The following is an 11,542-nucleotide window of genomic DNA, read 5'->3' as shown; positions in this document are numbered from 1 at the left end:
TAGAAAAACAAACCAGATAGAACAAGATTACAATTGAAGGAAAGGGATTACTGTGAAGATGCACTGAGCTTGTAGTGAAGAAAAACTGAAATTACAGGGAATATGGAGTAAGGAATTAGTATGCTGATGGGTAGATAAAGTTAATAGTGCATGCACATTGTTGTGAGGTCTGATATTGTGAAGTGAGAACTTAAATGATGGGATTCATTTAAAATGGGCAAGTCATCAAACTAAGCATTGCTTTTACCGTTGAAAATAAGGAAGAATAATCATTTTCAAAGAAGTGGCCACATCAAGCAGATCACTGAGTATACAGTAATCATTTTAAATTAGCCATTTAATTGAAATTATTTGGTAATTTATATTTTATGCTAAATTTCATTTTCCTATTATATCAAATAGTTAATTCAAACTTTGAATAATCTGCTTTTTTTGGAGGAAAATACACTTTCAATGATCAACTGTAAACTGTGTTCAGACAAATTGATCCTTCAGGATCAGTGGTTCAATCAGAAAGAAAATCACAGGTTCTGGATCTGTACCATCAGCATTTAAAGTAAATGAAAGGGGATTGAATCATTAAATAGAGTGGATCGGCTGAAAATGCAGATTTTGAAAATGTTGTCACACCTTTTCCCTGTTTGTAAAACTGAGATCATACGCTGCTAAATCTTTCAGTCTTGATCCAACAATGAGGAAAGACATCTCCTGAGGTGAGTACCAATGCTTTTCAAATTGTTTCCAATTGTAGTATAACATTGGACTGATCGTAGGCTCTTCACACAACAGAATGATATTAGTCATAAGCCTGCCAAGTTTTGCAATTATGTACATGCTCCCACCTTAATATGTAGGATTCTGCAAGGACTTCAATTTTGCATTTTAAAAGAATGTGCTACATTTAAACTTTGACCAGAAAAAATAAACTACTTGTCCATAAAATTCAATTTCAAATAGAGATGGTGGGGGCTTCAACAGCAATCTCATTGAAATTCACTGTTAAAGTTTGCACGCCCAGAATTTAGGTTTCTTTGGTTTGATGCACGCTTCATGAATGTTGTATATAGTTTTTCCTTGTCTTTGGTCATTTGGATTAAATTTGCGTCAAAATCTGAAATATAATATTATGCCACCCAATGTGCTAAATCTGAATACTACATCAAATGCGATTGGAAACTCTGCTGAATTGTGTGCTGCTATAATAACACTCGATTTGTTGTGCCCATAAACTTAAGATATCTGCAAATTCTTCCATGATATTTACTGAGGCTCACACTGAGTTATATTCATGTCATTTACTTGCCAGATACCCTGTTTGAAATTAGTAATATATAGAATCATAGAATCTCTACAGTGTGGAACAAGAACATACGGCCCTGGTTTGCTTTTTCAAAATGCAGCACCTCACATTTATCTAAATTAAACTCCACCTGCCACTCCTCATCCCATTGGCCTATCTGATCAAGATTCCATTGTATTCTGAGGTAACCTTCTTTGCTGTCCACTACACCTCCAATTTTGGTGTCATCTGCAAACTTACTAACTGTTTGATTGGATGGGGTCCTTGTACCAACAAAAATAAGAAGACATGGATAATGCATTTAAAATTTTTGAATAAAGGGTATGCTGCAGCTGAGGACGCTGGTGACAAAGAACTTTGGAAAGTTTTGTCTGCATTTAACTCTGTGATGCCTGCTTGTCATGTTCCTTCCTATGATTTTATTGTTACAGAGGCTAATGTCAAATTGTTTAAGGTAGACAAACAGAAGGCTAGAAGAACACAGCAAGTCAGGCAGTATCAGGAGGTGGAGAAGTCAACCCTTCTTGAGGACTAGATGTGGGGTATGGGGAGCTACAGAAAAGACAGAGGCGAGGGTGGGATTGGGAGAGTAGTGGAATGGTGAGGTAGTGATTGGTGGTCACAGGTAGTGGGTACAACCTAGTTGGTCATTGGGAGGGATGAATCTGGTTGGTAGCTAGATGGAAGGGTCAGTAGATGGAACGTAAGGGAGGGGGAGGGGCTGAAAAGGAAGCTGGGGGATGGGTGGGAAGGTTATTTGAAATTAGAGAACTCAATGTTAAATCAGCGGGGCTGTAGGCTGCCCAGGTGGAAGGTAAGGTGTTGTGCCTCCAATTTGCCATCTGATTCATTTTAGCAATGGAGGAGGCCAAGGATGGAAATGTCAGGGAGGGAGTGGGAAGGGGAATTGAAATGGGCAGTGGCTGGGAGTTCAGTCTGGCCGTTTCAGGCCTAGCGAAGATGCTCAGCGAAATGGTCACTTAATCTATTTTGATCTCACTGATGTAGAGAAGACTACATCGAGAGAATCAGATGCAGTAGACGAGGTTGGAAGAGATGCAGATGAACCCCTGTCTCACCTGGAAGGACTGTTTGGGGTCCTGGATGGAGGGGAGGGAGGTGGTGTACTGGCAGGTGTTGCATCTTGTTTGGTTACAGGGAGAGGTACCGGGGTGTTGGAGGGGTTTGGTGGGGTGTGTGGTGCAAACCAGGGACCAGTGAAGGGAACGGTCCTTGTGGAAGGCAGACAGGAGTAGGGAGGGGAAGATGTTTTGGGTGGTAGGTTCTAATTGGAGTTGGCGGAAGAGTTTGAGGCTGATATGTTGGAGGCAGAGGCTGGTGGTATAGAAAGTGGTGACAAGTGGGACCCTATCTTTATTATGTTTGGGGAGGGGAGGGATTCAGAGCTGTGGAATAGGAAATGTAGAAGGTGTGATGGAGGACTGTCTGGATGACAGAGGAGGAGTTTAAAATGTTGTTTGAAATGGGAGGATATCTGGGATGCTTGGGAGTGGAACATCTCCTCGTCCAAGCAGATCTGATGGAGACGGAGGAATTGGGAAAACAGGATGGAAATTTTGCAGGATATTGGGTGGGAGGAGGTGTAGTCCAGATAGTTATGGGAATCTGTGGGTTTATCGTAAATGTTGGCCTGTAAACTATCACCAGAGGTGGAAATGGAGAGGTCAAGAAAGGGGAGAGAGGTGTGTCTGAGATAGACCATGTGAATTTGGGGGCAGGGTGGAGGTTGTTGGCGAAATTGATTGGCTGCTCCGATTTAGCCTCGATGCAGGTTGTATCACTGATGCAGTTATCAATGTAACAGTGGAAGAGTCGGGGAATAGTACCTATGTATGTACTGAAGAGGGACTGTTTGACATAACCAATAAAGAGGCAGGCATAGCTAGGGCACATGTGGGTGCCCATGACCACCCCCTGGATTTGGAGAAAATGGGAAGAATTGAAGATAAAGTTATTGAGGGTGAGGACTAATTTGGCAAGGCCAAGGAGAGTATTGATGGCTCTGTTGGAGAGTAAAAAAGTGAAGCTCTGCAGGTCATCATTGTGGGGTATGGACATAGTGGAGATGAAATGTTGGGGACCAGGGAACTAGAAGTTGCTGAAGAGCTGGAGGGTGTGGTTTGGGTCCCAGATATAGGTAGGAAGTGCCTGGACCAATAGGAAGAGAATGGAGTCAAGGTAGGAGGAAGTGAGTTCGGTGAGGCAGGAGCATGCAGAGACAATGGGTCGGCCAGGGTAGTTGGGCTTGTGGATCTTGGGTAGCAGTTAGAACTGAACAGTGCAGGGCTGGGGGGCTGTGAGGGTGGATGCGATGGAGGTGAGGTCACTGGAGATAATGGGGTCATGGACCCTGTGGGTGATGGTGACCTGACAGGCCGTGGTGGAATCATGGTCGGGGGAGATAGGACATAATGTCAGAGAGCTGGTATTCGGCCTCTGCAACATAGAGGTCTGTCCTCCAGCCTTTGTCAGCAGGTTTAATAGTGAAATCAGGATTGGTGTGGAGAAAGTAGAGTGCTACACATTCAGAGAGGGTGAGTTTGGAGTTGGTGAGGGGGTGGAGAAATTGAGGAACTTGATATCGCATTGGTAGTCAGCAATAAAATGGTCTAGGGTGGGTAAGAGGCAGGGAGAGGGTGTCCAAGAGGAAGAGGAAGGTTGGAGGCTGGAGAAGGTGGTCCTCTGAGCATGGTTGGGAGTCTTTATCAAAGAAGGCATAGAGGTGAAGGCAGTGGAATAGGAATTACACATCATGGTGGCTACAGAACTTTGTCTCTAATCAAATTGTTTAAATTCAACTGTTCAGTGCATGTATGGGGGTTTATGATTTTGTAATAATCTATCATTATGCTGTTATAAATTTCAATCATGGATACGTATGATTTAAGAATAGAAGGAAGTCATTCAGTCCATCAAGCTGGCACTGCCATTCAATAAGATCATGCCTGATCTGATTGTGTTATAAATTCCACATTCTCAGCTATCCTTGATAACTTTAGATCCAGGGTAGGCAAACTAATCAATCTATTTCTATCTTGAAAATATTAAATAACCCTACTTCTTTGCCCTCTGAGTTAGAGAGCTCTAAAGTCATACAAACCTCTGAGAGAAACAAATTCTATCTGCCTCTGTCCTAAAATGGTGTTTAAAAATGCCCCACAGTTCTGGACTCACCAATGAGAATAAACATTGTATCCATATCCACCTTATGAACAGTATTCAGCATCTTATGAAATTCAGTCAAATCTCATTATAGTCTTCTGAACTCTGGTGAAAACAAACACAAACTACCCAATCTTTCAAGGTAAGCTAACTTGCTTATTCTAGGTATCAATCTAGTAAAAGTCCTCTGAAATGCCTTCAATACATTTACATCTTCCTTCAATATAAAGGCCAAAAACTATTCATTGCACATCAAATGGGGGTATCATCAATGCCCTGTATAACAGAAACTGAACACCGTTATTTTTATGTTCAATTCTTTTTAGAACAATAAATTCCACTATCCCTCCTGATTACACGTCGTATTGTGCATGCTAACATTTTTTGACTTCTGAACAAGAACACCTCTGCACCTCAGAATTCTGAAGTCATTCTCCACTTAAGTCATATTCTGCTTTCTTATTCCTCCTGACAGTGAACACCTTCATATTTTCCCACATTATACTCCCTTTGCCAGATTTTTGCCCACTCACTTAACCTAACTATATTAGTCTGCATCTTTGTTATGACATTTTTGTAAGATTCTTTATTACCTGCCTTTGTGTCATCTGCGAAATTAATCACTATTATTTCAATCTCTTCATCAAAGTCATTGCTATAAATTCTAAAGATTCAAGGGCTCAGTATAGTCCCTTGGTGGATTCCAGATGTCATGTGTTGACAATGTGAAACAGACCTATTTATAAATATTTTCTGCCAGCGAGTCAATCTTCTAATATGTTAACCCTATACCATTGGCTTCTTCTTTATGCAATAACTTCTGTGTTATGTTGAAATGCTTGCTATGAGTTTTTACACTTCTAGCTAGCTTCCTCTTACACTCTAATTTTTTGTCCTTATTTTTGGCCCCATTCTTTGTATTCTGACCAGTCATCAGATCTGCGATTAGTATTTGTAAAATTAATGCATTTTCCTTAAGATTGAAGGTCCCTTTCATTCCTTAGTTAACTACAGATGGTGGGTCTTCCCCTTGGATTTTTAAAAAATATATAGTTGGAATGTACTGATTCTGAGTATTCTGAAATAACCCCATAAATGTCAGCTACTCCTTCTCAACTGGTTTATTTGCTAGCCTAAAATCCCAGTGCACATCAGCTAGCCTGGCTTTCATACACTTCAGCTAGCCCAGCTTTCATGCTTACATAGTTACCTTTTTTAAGTTTAACACATTATCTTAAACTCACCTTTCTCTTCAATTAGATGAAAAATTCAATCATTTTATAATAACTGTGACCTAAAGGTACCTTTACTCTGAAGTCATTAATTAATCCTGTCACAATTCCTGAAGAAGGGCTTATGCCCGAAACGTCGATTCTCCTGTTCCCTGGATGCTGCCTGACCTGGTGTGCTTTTCCAGCCAACACATTTCCAGCTCTGATCTCCAGCATCTGCAGACCTCACTTTCTCCTCAAGTCTAGTTTAGCCTACTCTCAGGTCAACCTAGAATGTGCTGCTCTAAGAAACTATTTCAAAACCATTCCATATTCTCCCCATTGAAGCTACTAATATAAATTGATTTTTCCAATTTATTTGTAGATTAAAATCACTCATAATTATTGCCATCCCATTATCACAAACATCCAATATTTATTCTTGTACGATTCATCCCACATTATAGCTTGTAGATCTCTCCAGCCAGGGACTCTTTCTCCCTACCATTCCTCATGTCTACCAAAACTAATTCTAATCCCTGATCTCCTGCACCAAGATCATCTTTAACTATTGTACTACTTCCACTTTTGATTATCAGAACTAGCCCTCTATCTTCACCTAGATTTTTATTATTCTTGAATGTCAAATACCTCTTAATATTCAGAATCTAGCCCTTGTCATCCGAGGGGAGGCAGGGTGTAGTGGCAAAGTCACTAATAATGATCTAGTCATAGATGGTTAAGTTTGAATTCAATAAAGATCTGGAATTAGAAGTTGGCCTAGTGAAGACAACTTAACCATTGTCAATTAAACTATAAAAGTAATCCAGCTGGTTCACTAATGCCTTTTTGGGAAGGAAGCCACGTGACTCTAGACCTACAGAAATGAGAGTAATTCTCTGGGCAGTTAAACATGGGCAATAAATGCTGAGTGGCATAAAGATATGTTAGGTCGGATGGCCAAAGGTATAGTTATAGAGATAGAGAAATGTCAAGTGAAAACTCCGAAGCTTGCAGCCCAAAGTCATGGCCAACAATTATTGGAACAATTAAAATTGAGGATGCTTCAGTAGCTGGAAGAGATTAGTGTAGATATCTCAGAGGATAGAGGGACAGGTGATTACAGAAATTGAAATGGCCCATCCACAGACAGGTTATTTGAAAACAAAAATTTGTAAAATCCAGGTGTTGCATGAGTGGGAGTCAAAATAGATTACCTAGCACAGGGATGGATAGGACATGGTATGAATTAGGACATAAGCAGCAGCATTTTGGATCATTTCAAGTTTATGGGATCTAACATTTACCTAGCTTTTGGACATTAGCCCCGTGATGTTGGTTTATTTCTACTAGCCATATGTACTGTCTTGAGAAAGTATGTTAATTTATAGATAGTTTATTTTGTGGATTGATAACAACCGGCACTGGTTTGTGATTGACCAAATACTTTTCACACAGGTCCTTACTAATTGCAGAGAGAAACTGTGGCTTTAATTAAACTTTTTGTCTTTTATTATGGCACAAAATAAAACATGCAAAAGCCATGTTCCTAAGCAATGTACACCATACTCTGATTGTCACAGTATAGCTAATGTCATAACTTATCAATCGTTTCCATTCTGAATCTGAAATTAAATTTCCTGATAATGTTCTGACTTTCTTTTTCCAAAACTGAAAAAATTGATCATTTTCAGATGTATTCAGATGCATTGTTAAAAGAAAGGCTGAGATGAAAGATTGTCAAAGATAATGTGTTAGGTAATTATTTGATTTTCTAAAGATGGAAAATGTTGTTATCCAGTTTTGTAATCAGTAAATACCACAGCCCCATTGATTTGGGAAGTTACTGGTTCTAGATCCTTAACCGACATTATCTGGCACAGATCTTCCCTTCAGTGGTGAACACAACCAATAAAGTGATGTTTTAATGGAAAGCCAATAGGCAGGTTCACTTGGAAGTTAGAAGTTGTCTTGTTTAAGTCAAGTAAGCTGACTTATTGATGGAGCGATGCATAAGTAGAATTATTATTTTGCACTGATTTCATTGTGTTCAGTCATAACTATTGTTCTTTATGGTCAGTCTCTATTTGTGAAATAAAACAGCTATAATTATTTGTTGCAGCCTTGACTTACCAAAGTATAAATGGCCCACTTTTCCAACACCCATGTTTGTTGGAAAAGCACACATGAGAGCATGTGTAAAAATATTGTATCCGGTTCATGTATCAAGGGGGCCACATTCTTACACCCCTAGGGTCACGCCATCCAACAGATATTGAACTGTGAGAGTTCACTTGGTAGTAAGCGTATGGAATCTGCTAATGCTGCCATTGAATCTAATAAGACATCCATGGAAGATCCAAATTGTGATGATATTTATGACATTATTCAATTGACAGGGATGGACAAATAAGAGCTGTTTAGCATACAGAATTATAACTAATATGTTTAGAAGGAAGATCGGTGAAAGGAAAGTACAGTTTGTATGATACGATTTTAAATGGTATAAGGAGCAGAATCTCTTGACTTTGAAATATACAAATCAAATTGCCTTTTAAGTAAACAAAGTTATAAAATGGGCAAATAAAATATTTGTTTCAGTATATATAGAAAATGACGTAGGGATTATAAATTTATTCCGGTGGTTCTCTATCACTCATACATTCTGAGTTGACAAATGAGTTTTGATAACAAAAGCGTAGCATCTTGGATGAGCAAATACAATGGTGTAAAACATGCAATGACCTGATGATATCTTAAGTCCTTATTCCTTGTGACATGTTAATAAAAAACATGTAGGCCAGTAAAGCTAAAAGGTTTGTGTGTCTAAACCGCAGGGTATGTGGAGTCCAAGGGACCTTTGTCTCTGGATTGTGACTATATGACAGTAATTTGCCAAGCTTCTGACAGGTCGGGATGCTATCATTGCTTCTGTGTTATGTTAGAGTTGCTACTTATAAACTTACCTTAAGACTATATTTACTTTTTAAAAGAGCGAACAGAAAATACTAGATCGGGATAGCAGGTCCAATACTTCAGAGAGATAGAAGTAAGTTAACATTTAAAACGACTACTGGCAAGTGCTAAACGCAATATTGCGATATGTAGATGACTTTCAACATTTTCTGATTTTATTCCAATTTTGAGTAAGCGTTTTTGGTCTCTTCTGTAATGTCACCTGTGGCAGTATAAATAGCATCACCCTGAAATAGTTCTGTTCCGATAACATAAAGAGCCTCATATGGTGTGTGCGTGTCCCCTCCCACAAAGCTGTTTCACAATAATGTAAGAAATGGCACCCATGGAGAATGGTGACTGGCGTTGAATAAAAGGAATATGAAACCTGACTATCCTTTTTACGCACTGACATTAACCACAGCAATCATCACTTATGAATAGGCTATTTTGTTAATGACATAGTTTGATTCTGCGAGAAGAAATGCCATTTTATTTACATGTTTATTGATGTTATTTTTAGTGACGGCCGTGTGGGATTACTGGTAGGTGTATGTGTTAGGCACTGTTTGCAGAATTTTCGGAACCCTTTGCATACCAGTGATGGTCGGTAATAATTCGCTGCTGGTATATTTATCCTCACCATGAAGTACGTCCGTGTTTATTGATGCTAATTCTAGTTACGGTGACCGCATATGTCAGCAGTAGTCCCAACTTTTAGTTCATGCCTTACAAGCGGTCTCTCCAGACGCCAGCGCTCGCCCTCTCTCGTACCGCTGCCTGAATCGCTGTAAGCAACTGATTCAGATGTGGCTCCGGGACTGTGTGGATTACTGGGTCATCTTATCTGCACACTTCCACTTAATTATTTATTCCACAGTCCTAAAATACTCCATCGCCTCTCGACGGATTTGAGCCCTGGCAACCCCAGAACAGAATGAAATGACAAATGAGGAAGGAGACCGCTTGGAGCTTCGGCGTTTTACCCCGGGGGAGCCGGTTTCCTGGTGACTAACGGCCAATGACAACTTTGCGTCTGCGATTGACCCTCAGGGGACAATTATTTCCCGTCTCGTAGGTTTCCGCGAAACCGAGGGAGTTTGGGGCGGATGAGGGGGACGTGAAACAGAGAGAGAAAAAACACACACAGCCCAGAAGCTGGACAGGCGGAGCCTGGAAGTGGTGGAGTCTGAAAGTAGCCGAGAGCGCCACAGATTCTTGGCGAGCTGCAGAAGCGAGTGAGGAGCCCGGGGAAGCGGGAGCTGGCGTTTTGTTTCTCTCTCTCTCGTTCACCCGGAATCATCCCGCCCCGACTCTCCAAGTTGGAGAAGTGGAGCTCGGCAGGAGGCGGTGTGTGTGTGTGTGTGTGAGAGAGATTCTTTTGGGGGAAGATGATGTAAGAGACGCTTTGCCAGCTGCTTTCACTCTCCCTCTCCCTCTCTCTCTCTGGGAGATGTGACAAACCGGGAGCTGACAGCAGTCTATCCGGAGCTGGGGACCAGGAGCATCCCTAGGGCGGAGGCAGGGAGGGAGGGAGGGAGGTAAACGACCGGGGAGGGAGGGTGACTCCATTCCACGGGCAGAGCCCCTCCCTCCTCTCTCGCCCTCCCCTCCTTACCCCCTCTGAGAGGGGGGGGGAGTGGTCGGCTTTTGCTCCATTTACCCCCCCATACCCCCCCCCCCCCCGTTACTGTGGAGGAGCTGGAGTGGGGGGTAAGCGGAGCTGCTGGCAGCCTGCCGGTGTCCCGGGCTGGCCAGGCTCGGGGAGGCTGCTCTCTGAGCGAGTGCCCTGCCCCTCCGCCCGGGGGAAGGGAGCAGACGGCCTCACCCTGCTGGCCCCAGCTTGGCTCGGGGCTCCGGGCCATGGCTCTGAACGCGAACTGCAGGCCGCCTGTGCCGCTGGCGGCCCGGGAAAGCGGCGGCGGCAGCGGGGGGCCCCCTCTGCCCGAGGTGGTGGAGCTGAATGTGGGCGGCCAGGTGTACTTCACCCGCCTGTCCACCCTGACCAGCCTCCCGAACTCGGTGCTCGGCAGGATGTTCGGTCACAAGAGGAACTCGGCGGGCCCCGAGCTGGCCCGGGACAACCGCGGGCGCTTCTTCATCGACCGGGACGGCTTCCTATTCCGCTACATCCTGGACTACCTGCGGGACAGGGCGGTGGTGCTGCCCGAGCTCTTCCCGGAGAAGATGCGCCTCCGGCGGGAGGCGGAGTTCTTCCAGCTGCCCGAGCTGGTCCGCATGCTGAGCCCGGAGGAAGGGCAGAGCCCCGGCCTTGAGGAGCCCTCACACAGCGACCTGGATGAGCTGTCCCAGGGCAGTGACCTCCCCCGGGCCGGCAGCCAGGCGGCGGAGCGCCGCGCCGGCTTCATCACGCTGGGTTACCGCGGCTCCTGTGTCCTGGGCCGGGACAGCCTGCAGGGGGATGCCCGCCTCTTCCGCCGGGTCCCCCGCATCCTCGCCTGCGGGCGCATCGGCCTCCTCAAGGAAGTCTTCGGAGACAACGTGAACGAGAGCAGGGACCCGGACCGGACCCCGGACAGGTACACGTCCCGCTTCTACCTCCGCTACCGCCAACTGGAGAGAGCCTTCGACACCCTGGCCGAAGCTGGCTTCACTCTACTGGGCAGCAACTCGTCTCTGACAGGCTCAGTGTGCGGACAGGCGATTGACGACAGGGCATGGAGCAGCTACACCGAATACCTCTTCTACCGTGAGTACACTCCTGTTTGCACTCGCACATTGCCTACACCGCTCTCCAACTCCTGTAAGTGTACACCATTTGTTCCCCATGTCCCGGTGCGCACTCATTACCCAACACCAGCTCCAGTCCCCGACGCCCAAATGCTGCCCATATCTGGTACCAGTGCCGAACCTCAGTCAGCACATACTATCC

At 43.8% G+C, this 11,542-nt stretch overlaps 1 protein-coding gene across 2 annotated transcripts in view; it reads left to right on the top strand.

Moving 5' to 3' along the window:
- Positions 1 to 8,997: 8,997 nt before the first annotated feature.
- Positions 8,998 to 11,542, top strand: part of kctd16b (potassium channel tetramerization domain containing 16b) — a 209,764-nt gene continuing 207,219 nt past the window's right edge. For both annotated transcript variants that reach the window (XM_043703492.1, XM_043703493.1), the window contains exon 1: positions 8,998 to 11,359. In XM_043703492.1, coding sequence (XP_043559427.1) covers positions 10,513 to 11,359 — 847 coding nt within the window. In that variant the 5' untranslated portion in view covers positions 8,998 to 10,512. The remainder of the gene's footprint in view (positions 11,360 to 11,542) is intronic.

The sequence above is a fragment of the Chiloscyllium plagiosum genome, chromosome 14 (assembly GCF_004010195.1).
Source record: "Chiloscyllium plagiosum isolate BGI_BamShark_2017 chromosome 14, ASM401019v2, whole genome shotgun sequence".
NCBI classification, from domain to species: Eukaryota; Metazoa; Chordata; class Chondrichthyes; order Orectolobiformes; family Hemiscylliidae; genus Chiloscyllium; species Chiloscyllium plagiosum.
Note: the sequence above shows the minus strand (reverse complement) of the source record. Positions and strands in the feature narration are given on the sequence as shown.